The 18443-nt window shown below is 42.5% G+C and overlaps 2 protein-coding genes across 2 annotated transcripts; one reads left to right on the plus strand and one right to left on the minus strand.

Annotated features, from left to right (window-relative positions):
• The first annotated feature begins 1126 nt into the window (after positions 1-1126).
• On the plus strand, positions 1127-9862 carry coro2ab (coronin 2Ab). Its single transcript, XM_071459556.1, has 14 exons — positions 1127-1292; positions 2546-2746; positions 4194-4310; positions 4535-4684; positions 5361-5561; positions 5649-5765; positions 6375-6479; positions 6771-6867; positions 7281-7396; positions 7521-7611; positions 7692-7852; positions 8060-8227; positions 8461-8529; positions 9233-9862. Exons 1-14 carry the CDS (start codon positions 1284-1286, stop codon positions 9296-9298), a joined length of 1668 nt encoding a protein of 555 aa, XP_071315657.1. The 5' UTR covers positions 1127-1283; the 3' UTR covers positions 9299-9862.
• Positions 9863-10161: 299 nt separating this feature from the next.
• On the minus strand, positions 10162-18287 carry LOC139607049 (acidic leucine-rich nuclear phosphoprotein 32 family member B-like). The gene is made up of 7 exons (XM_071459645.1): positions 18069-18287; positions 14856-15005; positions 14463-14585; positions 13794-13980; positions 13337-13434; positions 12515-12584; positions 10162-12084 (listed from the first exon to the last, which is right to left on the minus strand). The coding sequence occupies exons 1-7, from the start codon at positions 18120-18122 to the stop codon at positions 12008-12010; spliced, it is 759 nt and encodes a 252-aa protein (XP_071315746.1). The 5' UTR covers positions 18123-18287; the 3' UTR covers positions 10162-12007.
• Between the last annotated feature and the right edge of the window lie 156 nt (positions 18288-18443).

The following is an 18443-nucleotide window of genomic DNA, read 5'->3' on the forward strand; positions in this document are numbered from 1 at the left end:
TAAACCTTCCTGCACACAGACAAAGTGTTAGATGCAAACAGATGAGCAGTAGCTTTGAGATAAAGGCACTTTTCAGCTCTTTAAATTGTAAAACTTTACAATACAAATGCAAAACGAACATGTTCCTACTTCCCTGTTATTTGAAAAAGAAAAAAAAAAAACTCACACAGTAAAAAAAAAAAAAAAAAAAAAAAAAAAGGAGTCACAGAAAAAAAAAAGATGTGGTTTTGTGGTTCAGTAATTTCCACAACAAAAAATAAAGGTGTCAAAAGCAGGTAGGCCCATGTTCTCTGCAAGTTGTGTCTTTGAGGAACAAGTCACCGTAAATTCAACCCACCTAGACAAAAGGGAGCTCCCCTGAAGCCATAGAGTTCACACACACAGAGGAGGGCCGCAGTCAGAGCCGCTACGTCACAGTGTAACAGTTATATTTTCTGTAGTTGCAGAGGTGGTGTGCATCGTGACAACAGACCTGGTGTCAGGATTTTAACAGTAACAGCAGAGGGGGGGAGCCTCCCCAATCGCTATGGTATAGCATACACTGAGTAAAACTTCTATCTTCCATTTCAGAAAGTGATTTCAGTGCTCACAGCAAAAAGGAAACTTCGTCAAAGATACAGTCACGTAGCCTTGTAAGAAGTGAAAAACTCAGCGTCATGGAGCCATGGTATACTTCACACACTGAACACAACATTTAACTAAATGTAATTAGCTACTTTTCACCACTGCTGACATCTTCACCAGACTCCAGATATGAGTAGATATGACTGATACTGTATCAGTGCAGTACAGCCATGGAAAATGAAGGATGCACCACAGGTGACAGTGACTGTGCAAGCTGAGTCACATAACCGTGTGCTGCCACTACTGTTCACCAGATACAACAGATTTACATTCATGAACAGTAATGGTGTGGTGTTGGTTTGGCACAGAGCTGCCTGTGTGTGTGTGTGTGTGTGTGTGTGTGGCAGTAGTATCAGATGTAGAGGGGGTCTTTGTGTGCGTGCAGTCGAGCATAAACAGCTTGGCTAATGTGAAAGCAGAGGATAGACGTCATGGATCATGCACACACACACACACACACACACACACACAGGGGGTGGCTGCAGTCAGAAGTCAGCAGGACTGACAGAGCCGTTACGAGCTTAAGCAGGAAAGAGTGTTGTACTTTCAATTGTATATGCCAAAGGTCGTGTGAATCATAACAGACCCTGTATCAGGATTTTTACAGTAACAGTGCAGTTTTCTTTGCAGGACAAGAATCCAGTGATTCATCTAAACCCATGTCTGAGGTAAGACAATATCTTTTTTTAATTTCTATTAAAGGTTTTGGAGTTTTTCATGCTTTTAATCGAGAGTTAACAGAGGAGAGATAAAGGTTTGGGGGCCACCAAACCAAATGAAGGGAAATTTGTGCAGGAGTTGGCTAAACTCAAATGAGGAGACGGACAACAGGGCGAAAAGTTAAACATACAAGAGACATCCTCTAGCTCTAGTTGAGTTTCACTTGATGGTGTGAAGCAGTAAAACCACAACACAAGTCAGTGAAGGTGGAGCTCAAACTTGACTGGATGTTGCCAAAGCTGCAGACATCACCGCAGTTTTTTTTAAGCGTCTGTTTGATCTGATTTCATCACAAAAAAAAAAAAAAAAAAAGATATAATTATAATACTGTTAACAATAATATAAGCATCAGCAGCAGCAGCATCAGTTCAGGCTGGACGGTCCTAGATGTCACAGGATAAATTAAAGGAATAGTTTGGCATTTTAAGAAATATGCTCATTTGTTTTCGATAGAAAGGATTGACTCCTCTGTAAGGTAAATAAAAGTTAGCTTAGCTTAGCTTGAAGACTAGAAACAGGGGGAAACAGCCTGGCTCTGCCCAAAGTTAGGAAAAGTAAACCTACCAGCTCCTCCAAAGAAAAAAAGACAAATCAAAGTGTAAAATTTTACGTTTACGGTTACGTGCTGGGCTACACTTTGCTTTAAACAAACAAGATATGATGTGTTAATTAGTGATGTTACAGGTGCTGACGATTACAGACTTACTGTAATAATATATAACATTAACTTTATTTATAGAGTACTAATCAAAACAGAGCAAAGTTATTCACAAGAAAATTACAATAAATAAATGCAATAAACAACAGCCTCCTGTTCTCTCCTCCCTCCTCTCTCTATAGTAAGCTGATCTTTTTCTCCAGCCTCAGTAAAGGTCAAAGGTCAGGAGGAATTAGTAACAACAGGAAGTGTGTTTGTAACTTATAAATATTTAAAGAGACAAAAAGCTGTTCCGGACGAAGGGATTTATCAGTTTGTGTGTATGAATGATTAAAAAGTTCAGTTATTGAAGAAATTGATTTATTATTGATAAGATTATGAAAGCCAATAATGAGAGCTGATTGCATTATTGATTAGAGCAGATAATGCTGCTTCTACATTTCCACAACACTATTATAGGCTTCTGTTGGTCTGACACACATTTTTCCGTCTCTCCCGTGACTCTGGTTTGGAATATAAGCGTCATTTTGTGTGTGTGTGCAGATGTCGTGGCGTTCGTCTTTCCGCTGCTCCAAGTTTCGCCACGTCTTCGGGAAGCCGGCCACCAGGGAGCACAGCTACGACGGGGTGCCCATCACACGCAGCGTGCACGACAACCACTACTGCTCTGTCAACCCCTGCTTCATCGCCGTGGTGACCGAGTGCGCCGGGGGCGGGTCCTTTTTAGTCCTGCCCATCCATCATGTGCGTTATTTCAACATTTTAGCATTTTGCATGAATAAAAGTAACAACAACAGTGATAAAAGTAGGAAGTGAAAACGATTGCATTGGTAAATCATAAATATGATAAATAAATATACTGGAGTATAATTCAGTTAAAAAATATATGAATATATTTGGGGGATTGGGTTTGGGGCTGGGGGGGGGGGCTGCTGTTCTCTATCCCCCCGGGCTTGGCTTCCTGGCGGGGGGGTGGGGACTCCGTCTGCCCTCCTTCCCCCATTTGTCCTGCAGGGTCACTGGGGCCTGAATACTGGGCTGGGGTCTTTCCTGCTGAGTGAGTGGGGGCTGGGGGGTTGGGACCTCTCCGGTGCGTGGCGGGCTCTCCACCGGGGGTGTGGGTGGGCCTTCAGTTGCCGGGGCCACTTGGCTCTGGGTCCGGTGGTTGCGGGCTGGCTCAGGGGGTTCCTGCCCGCTGTCCCTCTGTGGGCCTCCTTGCGCTGGGGGCTGTTGCCTCTGTACCCCCTTGCGGGCTCCTCCTTGGGTCAGGCACGTGGCTGCCGGGGGGGCATGCTGCTCCGGGTCCTTGGGCTCTGAGGGTGGCTGGGAGTCTTGGTGGCCTGGTCTCTGGCCACCTGTGCCTTTGGTCTGGGGGGGCGCTGTTACTGCAGCCCCCACATCAATTACCCACCACATCCAATGACAAATCGCTACACACTTGCATACACACATGAACACATACACATACATACACACACACCTACCCCTTCCCTCATACACACACACAGACAGATTCACACACACACACACACACACACACACACACACACATATAGACATACACACATACACACATAAGGAGCATCGAATGGTTAAGGACTATTGAGTGACCATAAATGTGGATATTGTTAGTTATTGTTATTGTTACTGTGGTTGTTTTTCTGTTGTGTTGTTGTTGTTGTTTTTCCCCGTCTCCTCACTCCCATTTTCCTTTTCCCCATATTCTCTCTGTTTTCCTCTTCCTGTCCACTCTCATTCCTCTTGGTCCGGTTGTCTTCATAAAGTTAAAATATGCGACAGGAGGAGTATCCCACACTCCTCCTTCGCAGAGTAAATCTGCCCCAACAACACAAGGCATCCAGATCACTCATACTGCTTGAAAAAAAAAAAAAGAATTGTATTAATTCCACAAGTGATTTCAAAGTCATCTTAGTTTGACGAGAGAATTTCATAATAAAAAGCTGGTTGGAGGATAATCACTTGATCGGAGACTACAGCTTCACAGCACAAGGCCTTGACAAGTCCTTGTGCTGTGACTGTTCAGACACGTCCACCACAGATCAGGTTGTTGCTGTGGCTGAGTTGGCTGTTGGTTACTTTCAATATTTTTTTGGATGTTTCAACACAAAATTATCTGACATTTTTGCATGTTGAAAAAAATGTTGGTTTAATGGTTCCCCGTTTCTTCCAGACAGGTCGGGTGGATCCTCAGCACCCACGGGTGTGTGGTCACAGTGGGAGAGTCCTGGATGTGAAGTGGAACCCGTTTGATGATCACTGCATTGCCTCGTGCTCAGAGGACTGTACTGTACGCACTGTCCTGTTCGTGTGTGTAGATTTATATCAATGTTCAGACGTTTTAGCTAAAGCACCTGTTGTGTTCTTTAACTTTTAACTGATTTGAGGTTTTGATGTCGAAAGTGAGGACGTGTTGTGTTGTCTTCACTTCTTTAAAGGGCTGTAGGAGGTTTACTTGGATCTAAGGTTAAGATTAGGCTCATTAATGAAACCAGGATATGTTCATGTGCGCAGGTGAAAATCTGGGACATCCCGATCTGTGGCGTCCAACAGAATTTAACCAAGGCCAGGAAGACTCTGATTGGTCACTCCAGGAGGGTGGGGCTTATTGAGTGGCATCCAACAGCTGAGAACCTTCTACTTAGCTCCGCCTATGACTACAAGGTCAGGGAGCTCATTGGTCAGTGGCAGTGCCAGTGAAAGACATGACTTAATATTAACATTTAATTTTGTCTTGTCTTTTATCCTGAAATATACCAGCGTGCTATTACTGTTCCACAGTGCAACGCATATATAATGTTAAATTAATTTATATATGATTCTATATGATATATGATACTACTGAGATATTATTAACAAAGGAAAATTTCTATATCATCTCATAATACATTTACAGCACAAGCTAACTGAATCAGGCTGTGTGTCGGCAAGCTCGGCTGCGTTCTGGCACTAGAATAGAGGACCAAATGTGACCCATATGTTTGGTTTGATTTTTGTAAATGTGGACTTTAGCTAATTCAGCTCAATTCCAATTAGCACCTAATCAAAGTTTGGGCCAGTTTTGGATCATCACTTATCACCAAGACTGGAAGCCAGGCGTGTGGCCCTCGATTTTTAGCTACTTGGGCTACTATGGACCCTAAAACATACCTTCTAGAAAATGTTTTTGCTAATTGAGCTTCCATTGAGCTAGTTCCACTAGCATTTTGCTAACAAATGGAATCTGGACCACTAACACTGCTGGAACAACTTTATATTAAACTCTTTGAATCTGCATTTCAGTAAACTTAGGTAAACTCACCGTGCAAAACAGCCCTGACTTTTTGTCTTTTTGTCCCAGGTCCTGCTGTGGGACGTGTCTCAGGTAGATGCTGTAATCAGGTACCCAGTCCGAGTGGTTCTGATGCCCACCCACCACTGCTACCCGTCCGAGGCTCTGCTGCTTTCCGTCAGCTTCAACAGTGATGGCAGCAGGCTGGCGGTCTCTTCCAAAGACAGACGGGTTCGAGTCCTGGACCCACGGACGGGAAAGATTTTACAGGTGTGTTTAAGTGTCCTTTGTGCTGGATTGTGTCCTTATGAAAACAGTGAACCCATTTTTATAATAATATCCCTACTGTTCCTGCAGGTGTCCAGCAGTAAGTCCCACAGGGCCAGTAAGGTTTTGTACATCGGAGGGTTGAAGATGCTTCTGTCCACTGGAAGCTCGCCCTGGAACCACAGACAGATCGTCCTCTGGGACCCTGTAAGACATTTCACCCGTCAAATACATGGATTGATTAATTGAGTGAATTAAGTGATTGATGTGTTCACTTTAACAAAGTGACTAGATTCAGGTGTCCTGAAATATTCCTGCAGTACATTGTAATTTCCTTGCATTTTGCCTTTTTCTGAGCCGTGCTGAGTGACCTCGTTCACTTCCAGTGATCGGCATCTTCTTACAACAGGAAACAAAACAATGAGGAACAAAACTGTAGGGGATTTATGAAGATGAATTATTTTGCATGGATTTACTTAACAGGCAAATTCAAGAGTATACATACCTCTAAGATGGGTGAATATATTTCCTTTTTGGCAACACTGCAGACGGGTTAGTTGCGCAGTAAGTCCAGAGCCTGGTGGTCGTTGTTGTTGGATGTAAGAAGCAGCTCAGGATCCACGTTTCAGTCCATTTCTACATCCAACTACTTTGTTTAACCCTTAAAACTGAAAGCCATGTTTTGTAAGCAGTCTAACTTGAAATCTAGAGTTGAAAACGTTGTTTGTGTCTCTTTCTGTGTGTGTGTGTGTGTGTGTGTGTGTGTGTGTGTGTGTGTGTGTGTGTGTGTGTGTGTGTGTGTGTGTGTGTGCGCAGGACGACTTATCTGAGCCTCTGTACGAAGAAGATTTGGACGGGTCTGCGGGAGTTCTCTTCCCGTTCTACGACCCAGACACACACATGCTCTACTTGGCTGGGAAGGTCATCCAACACAAAAACGCATTTGAGTGTAGACACACACACACACACACACACACACCTACTATATATATGAAACTACTTTCCTAACAACTGAAGAAACACTGGTTTAGTTGCATGTCTTGGGTCTTAACAACAAATGTGTAAATCTAAAACTGCTGACTTCTTTTCCCTTTGTTTACATTCTGAAAAATTGATCCCAGATTTCCCAACTCACAGATTATCAGTACACAGGACCAACAGTGAGGATCTTAAAGGTCCCTATAGGTGATATGGTGTGTTTGTGTGCAATAGGGTGACGGGAACATCCGGCACTACGAGCTGAGCGCTGAGAAACCTTACATTAGCTTCCTGACAGAGTACAGGTCCCTGCTTCCACAGAAAGGACTTGGTGAGATGAAACACTCACTTTTGGAGCAATTAGCCATGTTAGCTTAGCCATACCCCTTCTAAATATTATCAACAAAATTAAGCTATAGCTATAGTTATAGTTACAACAGTACTTAGCCATACTAGGCTATGAATAGACCAAATGTGTACTGTCTGTCTGCAGCTTGTTGCATTTCCAGACTTAGCATAAATTATTTAGCTAGCTGAACAATAATATTTTGGAAAAAGACCAACTTAGGTCTTTACCAATACTTGTGTCAGAAAGTACCACCTTTGGTTAGCTGTACCAATTCTTGTTTAGAAAAACACTGATTTTAGCTGGCTCTCAAAAACACCTATGTATTTCTACAAAGTCAATTTCCCAGTTCTCCACTACCAACTTCAAATGTCCTTTGACCTTTGACCTCACCTCAGGAGTGATGCCAAAGCGCGGCCTGGACGTGAGCGCCTGTGAGGTTTTCCGCTTCTATCGTCTGATCGCCGTCAAAGACCTGGTGGAACCACTGTCAATGATCGTACCACGGAAACAGGTTGGGATGATCTCGTTCCCTCACCTCATTAATTCGTTGGATTTATTGATGATACATAATGAAGACAGGGAATAAAATAACAAAGACAGAAAGACAGCCGCAGTGTTTTTGTCTGTCCTTGCAGTCAGGTATTTTCCAGGAGGACCTGTACCCGATGACAGCTGGAAACCAGGCGGCCATGACGGCTCAGGAGTGGCTGTCAGGGATCAACAGGGGTCAGTAACCTATCATTATCTTTGAACCAAAATGTCAGACTGACTGGATCATAAAAACCTGTCTTACATCTCTTTATCAGACCCAGTGCTGATGTCCCTGAAGCCTGACACTCAAGTAGCCAACCCTTACCCAGAAACCCCAGCTGAGAAGGGGCTGGTGAGGCAGCTGAGCAACCTCAGGTTCCAGATGGGCCCAGCTGTTGGTGTAGTGACTGAGACAAACCTGGAATTTATGGAAGAGGTAAAACACAGCGATTTGACTAAAGGCTTGAACCGCATCAGGCCTTAATTTGAAGGCCCTCAACCTGTGGTCAGCATAGGTTGTTCTACCAGTGGTGGCACTGGCATTTACCAAATCGTCCTACTAAGAGCTTCTGATGGTGGAGTACAGTTCTGGCCAGCTCTGTTTGGCTGTTGTTGTTAAACCTATCTGATCATCTCTCTCGAGGCTTTCTTTGAGGAGCAGCTGGCGTACCAGGACGCCAAGTACCCCCGAGATCTGAGCGATCTGTCGGGGTGGCAGCCAGACGAGACCCAGATCCCACTGTGGATGTACTGCTGCACTCCACACTGCTGCGAACCTGCAGAGAGACCACCACCGACCACCGAAAGTGAGGTGAGGCGGGAATCAATTACATATGACTTTTTTCTTAATTTTTTTTCCAGTTTTAACTCCCTTTCTCTTTTTTATATTTGTCAAAGCACTTTGAGCTGCCTCCTGTGTATGAAAAGTGTTATATAAATGAAGTTTATTATAATTATTATTCATTATTATACGAGAGCAGACTGTATGTGTGCAAATGCTTTGGCCTGAGCCAAGAATCTCAGCCCAGTTTTCTTCTATTTCAGCTCCTGCAAGCATTTTACCGACAGCAAGACGAGATCAGAGGCCTGAAGGAAGAACTCAATCAGAAAGATGTTAGTACTTAAACACTATCAGCCAACATGCTCTGTCATCGTCTAAAATCAAAGCCAACAAACTTTACAAATAGGTTTAAACTTACACCAAACATGGTGGAGGGATAAAACCCCCCCCCTGGATCCTGTTTGACCAGGTCCGCACCAAAATTGAACAGGTTCTTCCTTGGCCCATGACCCGTCCCTCCACCAAGTTTGGTGCAAACTGTTTCAGTACTTCTTGCTTAATCCTGCTGGCAAACAAACAAACCAACGAACATGGACGTAAAGCATAAAGCGATGTGTTTCATGAACTGAACATGGGTGTGGGTGTAGCTTGAAGTTCAGTGTTGTGTAATCCATGTCACCAGTTTCGCTTTGAGCAGAGGCTCGCGATTGAAAAAATTTGGCGCGCACACTGGGGAAAGTACGCGACCACGATTAAGTCGATGAGAGGTTCTAAATGTTGGTTCTGATACTTTTTCAGTTAACCGCCCAGCACATTACACACAACAGGTAATAAAACCACACAGCTGTCTCGTGTAAGATTGAATGAATAAATAAATGAAGCTCTACTTGAGAACAAAAGACACATTGAGATTGTTTGGCCTTGGCTGAGGTACTGTACATACTCCGTTCCAGTTTTTCATTGTAATTCATCAGCTCACTAGTCAACATATAGTTCTTGTGAATTAAAGTCCATCTAATAGTTTCTGTTCTGCAGGTGAGGATCGCTCAACTGGAGCTGGAGATCAAAAACACCAGGAACAACATGAGGGCGACCTTCTGACTCAACCAACCACATCTCTGTCATTCAACCAATCAATACTCAACATTTCCACCCAATAAGACACACACCACTGACATTTTTACATAGTAACTGCATCTGTGTTAACACTTTTAGCTGCTGTAAGGTAAGTCCTGCCTCCAGCCTAATTTCTTGGATTGATGATTGTTCATAATCATAACTACAGACCAATAAATCAGCACCATAGTATCAATAACTGTCAATACTCATGTTCTTCACTGTGTGATTTGAGAATATTCAAAAGGTATTAAAACCAAACTATCTGTCTTAATGTCAGGAGCACAAAATAAGTGTATTCAGCTGGTAACTATTTCTGGAGTTCCTGTTTTGACAAGTGCTGTGTTACTTTCATACAAAGCCGTCAGGACTTGTGTAACTTTGTGAGGTCACAATGCAGTCACTGCTCTCAGCCACGCCCCAAGCCCCGCCCACCTGGACCCACAATCAAACCTTGCAGGATTTGGTTTCTCTGAGTGTTTACCTGAAATCTGCTATATTTTTATTGGCTCAATCAGAAAACAGTCAGCCAATCAGAAGAGGCTCAGATGCTCTCTTCTGATTGGCTGACTGAGCTGTTGTTACTAGAGCTCCAGAGAGAAGCCTGAGAGAGGAGATGTAAAACTACACCGAGATGGTTTTTGGTTCTTAAACCACAGATATATCTTCTGATGATATCAACACTTCAGATAAACCTTTGAACAGTCGAGCTCTTCTTTGGTTTTACCCTTGATCTTCATCATTTGGCCAAAGTTTCAGTTTGTGAAATACTTTAAGTCTTTGTACAACTAAACCTGGGAAACTTTACACACCAGGGAGACAAAAGGCGAGAGAGGAGACGACAGGAGCAAAATGTTAAGATTTTATTTACAAAGTCCTTTTTGTATGTTTTTTTTGTTTGTTTTTCCTTTAACTTACAGAAAGTAAAAAAAAAAATTTCAACTAGTCAGTGTAAGTGTGAAGGAACGACTGGATCTCTCAGGAGAGAAATGAAAACAGAGGAAGAGAGAGAGAGAGAGAGGGAGAGAAAGAGAGAGTGTCCCCAGACAACCATACAAAATTAAACAAAAACAATTTCTTTGAAAAAATATTTCTTTAAAAAGCTCTGTTGGCAAAAAAGAGAGAGAACAGTTTGCCCTGAGCGCGCTCGGCCTCGGGGGAATGGGAGGAGGGTGGGTGGGTGGGTGGAGGGTTTTGGGAGATCTCAGACGTTCGCCAAGTTCGACCGTCCGTCAGTGACATCACAGAGCCTGTCAGGAGCTGCGGGTTCAGTCCCAGAGTGATGATGTCAGAGAGGGGTGCTGGGGAAGATGGGAAAGGGAGGACAAAAAGGAGGACGGGAAAGCAGAAATCACAGGTTTTTTTTCTTTCTCACAACCCAAAAGTGCCGCGACCTCCCACGAGCCCTTGTCCTTTCTCCCTCCACAGAAACGACCCACATGTATTTGTTTCTCGTGTTCCGTCTCCTCTTGAAAGCCTCGTTTTCATGCGTTCACCAGGTAATTACACAACGACCATGAGAAAACTTGGACGCTGCAAATGAGCCAACAAAATATTAACAATTTATACATCAAACTTTTTTCAAAAAAAAAAAAAAAAAAAAAAAAGGAACAAAAACATAAGCTTACATTTGATCACAAAATCAGGAACAAAAACTAGACAACAGCAACATCTCCCCTGATGTGTTGTTTGAGCTTCTTACAACTGGTGATGAATTTATTTCCTGTTAACGGAAACGGGACAGATGAAACTGTGATATTACATCACAAGGAACAAACACTGTGTCAATGAAATAAATTTAGATTTTTTTCAGAAAATCTGAACAATAACCAGTTTTTTTTCTTGTCTGTGGTTCAGATTCATTTAGAGAAAAACCTTTTCCCCCATTTTTAGCCACGACCAGGATCATCAGAGGCTCTTTACTACTAATTATTGTCAGATGTATTAAAATAAAATAAAAAAAAAAAATCAATAACCAGCTGCATATTGTAAAATAAAATGTATATAAACCTTTATATGTGAGAAATTAAGTGTTCCTGTCAATGTCAGAGAGGCCGTCTGTAACCTCAGATAATCAAGTTTAATCTGGACTGAAACTATTACTCGATAAATTGATCGAGAAAATGTTTATCTGTAACTGTTTAATTCATTTTTTCATTAAAAAAAACCAAATGTCTGTGGCTTCTGGAACCAGAGACCTTTAAAGACAAACCGATTAATCTTGACAATAATCAGCTGATTAATTGATAATGAAAATAATCATCAGTTGGAGTTTTAATCTGCTTTGTGAGTTTGAAGCTCTCGTGTCTTGTTCCTGAGTTCACATTAATGTGTCGCCACACAAACAGAAAATGTTGCAAGTTATTTTCAGAGACTTTAGAGGAAACACTTGTGAGATGATGTCAATTACTGTTTATGTTTAGAAGTTGAGGATCAAACTGTGGAAACACGAATTAAAAAAAAAAAAAAAAAAAAAGAAATCGGGACGAGGTGTTTGAGTTAACGGAGGTTGTTTCAGTCCGAGGAGCTGACGCGAGGCGCAGTGGGAGGAGACCAGGGTCAGGAATGAGATGCAGGAGTTGGCCGAGCGGAGGGGGAGGAGTCAGAGGAGCAGGGCCAGTGTTGGTGGTGTGGGTGTGGGGGTGGGGTCACCGGGCGAGAGGTCAGAGGGGTTTGCGGAGTCTCTGTGGGTCCTTAATCGTCATCTTCATCATCCTCATCCTCAGGGTCCCTCTTCCTCTTCTCTCCTTTGGCTGGAGACGAGTCCTCATCTGCGGAGGAAGGAAGAGGTTTAACAACAACAGCTGAGGCTGAATGTTTTTCTGATGATTCATTTTGTGGTTTGTTTTAGAGTGACTGCCGCTGATCAGGGGAGGCCCCTGAACCTTTCATATTCTGATATGAGCCACAATTTCAGCCTGAGATGTAATTTCTGCATTAAAATGTGAGTTTTGTACCAAACCAACAAGTTCCTTTACCTGTTGAATATATGTGTAGGCGGTGGCGTCTGTAGCGCCACTGTACATTTATCAAGCTCGTTGTTGCAACACATTTTCAGCTCCTGTGATTTGGTTTTGCATCACGTTGTGATTTCATTACCGATTTCATGAATTGTTCAGCTCTGATTCTTCAGAACGAAGAAAACAAATAACGAGGTTCCTGAGATCGTAAAGGAAGTGAAGGAGCCACACTGTTACTGACCATCATCCTCCTCGTCTTCCTCATCCTCTTCATCTTCCTCACTGTCCACATCTCCATTCACCTCTCCGTCCTACAAAGAGAAAGAGAGTGTTTCTATACTTGTGTTGAAAATAACGTGTCCCAGTTCAGGGACTGTGGTCCAGGACGGTGTGGCCCTCCGTAGGAGACGCTGACCCTGAAAACCGAACTGAAACATTTAGACTACGGATGGTTTTCACTTTGCCCGCCCTTACCACCGCAGCAACACAGCTTTTTAAACACAATTAAAACTAAATGAATCACAAAATAAATGATTCACAGTCAGAATCTGCAGTTGCTGAGATCAAAAGGTTGAGCTGCAGATGAAGCTGAGGCTGAAGCGCCCTCTGCTGGACCACAACTCAAACTACTGCACAGTCAATTCTGAGCTCAAACGCTGTCACTGTTTGAATATTTCTTTTTTTTTCCATGTTAAAATAAAGTTTGAATAAAAGACTCTCCAGCATCTTCAGGCGAACTAACATGAGAAACTGACACTGGAACAACAGGTTTCAAAAACATCCATCTACATAAATATTGATTTCATTACCACAAAATAGGACACATCAAATACATGAAGCTCAGCGAGGCGGCCGTCAGCACAGAGTTTTATCTCCTTTATTTAACCAGGAGGAGAGAGCAGCCACACAAACACCACATCTTCCAACACAAAACACGGAAACCACACGGACGACGTGAGAAACATGAGGCGGTAACATCATGTCTGTGTAGTTCTTCACGACGCCTTTAAAAACCACAGCATCACATTCAAAAAAAAAAACAACAAAAAAACCCCAGACTCACCTCATCATCACCGCTGTCATCATCGTCATCATCATCCTCAGCCACCACGTCCTCCTCATCCTCCTCTTCCTCTTCCTCAAAGTCCTCTGATTCGCCCTCTGGAATACAGAAATACATCATAACATGTGGACTGAGACGGGTTCACTGTGAATTTGAGACATTTGGGTTTTTACTTTTGGATGTTTGGAATCATCACCTCAGGCTCTGATGAGTGTTTTTTTTTTTAATTTGCAAAACTTTTAAGACTAAACAATTGTTATAAACACAATAAATGAATTGTTTTGTTTAAAAAGCAAAAAAAAAATCAAATTATTATAATGTAAACACAGAAAAACAGTAAATTCTGACATGAATAAGAATAATTTTGGCATCAAAACTAAATTATCAGTAAACAATGAATTCTACTCCAGTAGAACCTGACTGGACCATTAACACCACAGAAGAAGAACAAACAGACCTTCTTCATCCTCATCCTCGACGCCGTCTCCCTCTCCGTCGGAGTCGGAGGCCTCGCAGTCGTCGATGTCGTAGCCGTCCAGGTAGGTGAGCTGGGGGAGGAGCTTGAAGATGGACTCCCTGTAGTCGGCCAGGTTGGTCACCTCGCAGTTAAACAGGTCGAGACTCTTCAGCTGGGGAAGCTTTTTCTGAGGGGGGGGGGGGGCATGAGGAGGTTACACACTGTGTCTCTGCAACATGAACCTGTTCTTCATGTGATTAATAATCAGCGATCAATTAATTATCAATGAAAGTAATAGTAAAATGGAACTTTGATGCTTCAGTCATGTATTGTTTCACTGCAGCAGGTTTTTGACTGAAAATTTAAATCTAAAATCTTCAAATAATAATAATAATAATAATAATAATAAGACAAATGCAAGGAATGAAACTGAGATGAAAACAGTAGCTGGTTGTTTTGGAACAGCAGGTGTACATTTAAACTTCCTGTTGATAAAAGCTTCTGTTCTGCCAGATGACTCATCTCTACTGTTACAAACAGGCCGACTGTAGTTTACGTCAGACCTCGGACACATGCGGCGTAAAACAGGATAAACATCGGTTCACTGTCTGCACGCCCCCGACCTCCTTCACAGGCTGTTGTCAATCATGAGCTGTTAACTCCACCCACCAGGGGCTCCAGGGTGCTGATGTCTTTGAACTTGTTCCCGCTGAGGTTGAGGTGCGTTAGGTTCACCAGCCGCTCCGCCAGGACCTCCAGGCCGCCTGATATCCTGTTGTCACTCAGCTCCAACTGCAGAGGAGAGGAAACGCTGTTTTATTTCTCTGCACCTAAAACAACCAGCTGATCATCAGAGACGGAAAAGATTAAATATCTTTGAGTTTAGACTAAAAAAAATTAAATAAAATTAAAAATATTTTTTAAAAGAGAAACTAATCTAAAGACGTCAGAAGGGAGTGAAACAGCTGGTCACTTTTCAGCCCTTTAGGTAATTTGTGTTTTTTTCTTTTAACCCGTCCACAGTTAGAAAAACTGGGTGTGAGGTGCGTTTGGTCGTTTCACCTTTTTGAGTTTGTCCAGTTTGGGGATGTCTGATACGCTGGTCAGGCCGACATTGATGAGGCTCAGCAGCTCCAGATTGGAGAACTCTTCTGTGATTCCCTCGATCTTCCCTTCACTGGAGCGACAGTTGTCCAGAACCAGCTCCTGGACCTGAGGGGAGGGGGCCGGGTGGGGTTAGTCCACTGTTCTTTTATTTATTGATTTAGGTCTGCAGTCAATAACAGATGCATTAAGTATTAAAAAAAAACAAAAAAAACAAAAAACAATTACTCCAACAGCTCAGATGAAGACAATAAAGACTGATGGAGAATTCTGCGTAAATTATTTTTAAAGATCTTATGAAGATAATAACTGCACCACACGTTTTCAGTTCCTCACTGAAGCTGTTCAGCTCTGACTGAAATACAGTGATGTTTTTACAGCGGTCCTCACAGTTCCTGTCAAATCATATTAACTTTGGCTCATTTTAAAACAATCTGTTTCTTTTTTAAGTCGTTGTTTTTACATCGACCACATCTCTGCATTTCAGTGATTAATAAGGAAACAGTGAGTTTGTTGGATCACTGAGACGTTTGACTCTCGTGGCTCCCTCAGAATTAAAACTGCATGTTTCATATGTATTTTCCCTTCATACCAGTAAGTTATATATGGATCTATACAACAACTGTATACGATTTATGATGAAGAAAATCATTCATTTTATACAGTAATGACTTAGATTTTTTTGTTTTTGCTTTAATCTCAGCATCTTTTATCTTGAGTTTGCTTTGTGGATTTGTTGCATGATGAGTTTTTGGGTCGGCTGGGTCCAAGGAAGCATCACAAATAAGCCATTTGTCTCTGGTGGACTGTAGAAAAACTTTTTATAACCAAATTAAACCTGATAGACTCACTTTTTTTCAGTTTCGAGCTGCAGTTATTTTTTGACTGGGTGTTGGCAAGCGCAGCACAACTACCCAGAGTTGTGTTTTGATGAATGTGGTGTAAGTGTGACTAATTCAAAGAGTTGTTTTGGCCCGATGAGCTCCATCTTCTCAGGTCTGAATGAAACCAGAGATTAGCATATTAAACTGTATCAAAAAAAAAAAAAAAAAAAAAAAAAAAAATATCACAGTAGGTTCAACGTCTTACCTTTTTTTTTTTTTTTTTTTTTTTTACAAATTCAAAGCACATTGAAACTTGTCGTCTCATTTACTTATTCTCCGATCAGATATTTACTGATTTAAATGATAATTTAACCAATCTGAGCCACAGCTGCCTCGATCTGCACAACGCTCAACATTTTAAAATGTGGCTTATTTTATCAAATGAAAAACTAAATATAGTTCTTACAGTACAAAAGAAATGCACAGCAGATTTATTGCATCCGATATAAGCTAATATTCATTTGTAGCCCCTGGGTGGAGGCCATCAGTAATATATAGAATATTTGATGCTTTTCTTTGTCATATCTGACAGTAAACTGAACTACTTTGACCTGTGTGAAATTATAAAGAGGTTTTTTTCAACATTTGAGCGACAAAAGTTAAATGCAGCCTGGGAGCAAGACAAAGGCCTTTACTTCGTGTTGTTCTTTTATCAACAGAGCCAACATTTCTAACGAGATATTATCTGAAATATATATATAATATATACAAAAGTCCCCAGCTGTGATAAACATAAGGGTACAAATGCCTTATTGAGCCACGTGTTCAGGCTATGGGGGGATAATGTGGCATGTTTGGTGTAAGTGAACACAACCTGTTGAGCAGGATGCATGACTTCAACAAAGGTTACGTTCAGGCTTTTGGTGCTACACTGCTTCAGGTGCATTTGTGGTTGAAAGTTTAAAAAAAAATAAGATTTTCAGATTTGGTAAATTAAAAACTCTGCACTCTGAAAACACACAAGACAATACAATAATTAATTATCTGAATTACAAACACTGTGTGAACATTATCATATATATATATATATATTATTTATTTTACTTTTCCTGACAGTAGTTGACCCCCTACTTTAAAAAAATAGATTATTTTGGGATTCTAATTAGATGATTAGAAAGTTGGAATAAAAACAGTATTCACAAGTGAAGCGGGACGAAACAGTAGGACGCAGCAGAGGAAGCATGCTAGAGTAAAGGACGCTTGTCCAGTTTCATGTTGGAACGAATCCCGGTCCCGACTGTTTGTAAACTCCTGACACACGTGATGCTGCCCGGTTAGCCCGGCTGCTAGCTCCCCGGTAACGGTGCCTCCGCCGGCCTCTTCGGCGATCACCCCCCCCCCCCTGACGAGTTAGCCCACCGAGAGACAATAACCCGGGTTATGTCGGTGTAAGGGAGCGTGCCGAGCAGCTGTAGCCGGACCCGTCCACACGAAGTAGCTAGGTTAGCATGCTAGCAGCTAGCACGCCGCTGGCTACGCGCCCTCAGCGAAGGGCTCCGTCTAATCCCCGGAGAGGCGCTAACATCCACAGCGTCGATTTTAGTTTTTAAATATGTGTAAACTAAGAGCAGAGAAGCTGTGTAAACTCGGGTTTGTAGTTGTAAATTAATATAAGTCAACATTATATCAGAAATAGTGTGTAAATAGGAAAATAACGCATTTCCTACTTTACGCCAGTATTCAGTTTTACAGCAGATATCGTGACGAATCATTTTTGCGTGTTTATAACGTTTTACGGCGTTTTTCCGCCACAGGAGATGCGCAAACTCTTCGGCGGAAAAATGAAGTTTGTTTTCCATCTCAGCTGCTAACAGGCTTTTTACGAGGTAGATATAAACCGTCTTATAACTCCGAAGCAACGCGAGTCCAGGCATTAGCCGGGCCCGGGGGACGCGGATGTGCATTCCGCACGTTAGGTTCCGCTTCACTCGAAACGTTTTTAAGTCATAATAATTCACGAAATGTGCGAAATCCTGTCGATCGTGAGAAGAGAGAGGATTTAACGGTGGAAACCAGGCGGCGCAGCCACGCAGCTGTTCGCCGGCGTTGGAGCGGCCACGATGATAACAGGCCTCCGGGGCTGAAATGGAGATTTGCTTCTAACTGATTAAAGTTGCGTGGCGGAGGTTGTTAGTTTAGAGGAAGTTGTTCGTGAGGAGTAAACACACATTTCGGCTGTTTTCGGGAGCTGCAGACGCCCTGCCATGTGCTCGGCACCCCTCCTTCTCCGGCCGGTCAACTTTACACCGCAGCCCCGATAAACAGCGCAGCAAACCCGGCGGCTCACCTCCGTCGGCGACCGGTGCCTCAGCTCTAAGGAGACCCTCTTCTTCATGTCCATGTTCCTCCGGGTTCGGCCTGAGTTCGGGTCTGCGGAGCTGAAATCAGTTTCTCTTCGGTCCTTCTTCACTATCAACACGCGGAACCAGGTTCAAGCCAGCGACAATAAAAACGGAGAACTTCCGGGGAGGATTTCCAAAATAAAACTCCCATGATCGCAGCGGAAATACAATTGTCCCCCCCCCCCTCCTCTTAAAATAACACGCATTTGCAGCTGGATTTTAACATCATACATGTAATCATTTTAAATAATGAAAATGCCCACAGAATATATATATATATATATATGTATGTATATGTAGAATATGAATATGGTACTGAA

This window comes from Trachinotus anak, unplaced genomic scaffold (genome assembly GCF_046630095.1).
Source record: "Trachinotus anak isolate AG129_WGS33_773 ecotype Australia unplaced genomic scaffold, CSIRO_AGI_Tana_v1 ptg000023l, whole genome shotgun sequence".
Classification (NCBI taxonomy): domain Eukaryota; kingdom Metazoa; phylum Chordata; class Actinopteri; order Carangiformes; family Carangidae; genus Trachinotus; species Trachinotus anak.

Excerpts from the sequence above, each read along its gene's own strand:
- coro2ab (XM_071459556.1), top strand. Across the intron at positions 7,397-7,520 it reads TGATCGTACCACGGAAACAG|TCAGGTATTTTCCAGGAGGA; the intron begins GTTGGGATGATC and ends CTGTCCTTGCAG. Across the intron at positions 8,530-9,232 it reads AAGAACTCAATCAGAAAGAT|GTGAGGATCGCTCAACTGGA; the intron begins GTTAGTACTTAA and ends TCTGTTCTGCAG.
- LOC139607049 (XM_071459645.1), bottom strand. The coding sequence starts at position 18,122 with ATGGACATGAAGAAGAGGGTCTCCTTAGAGCTGAGGCACCGGTCGCCG. Across the intron at positions 15,006-18,068 it reads GGCACCGGTCGCCGACGGAG|GTCCAGGAGCTGGTTCTGGA; the intron begins GTGAGCCGCCGG and ends CCCTCCCCTCAG. Across the intron at positions 13,981-14,462 it reads TCAGCACCCTGGAGCCCCTG|AAAAAGCTTCCCCAGCTGAA; the intron begins GTGGGTGGAGTT and ends CCCCCCCCTCAG.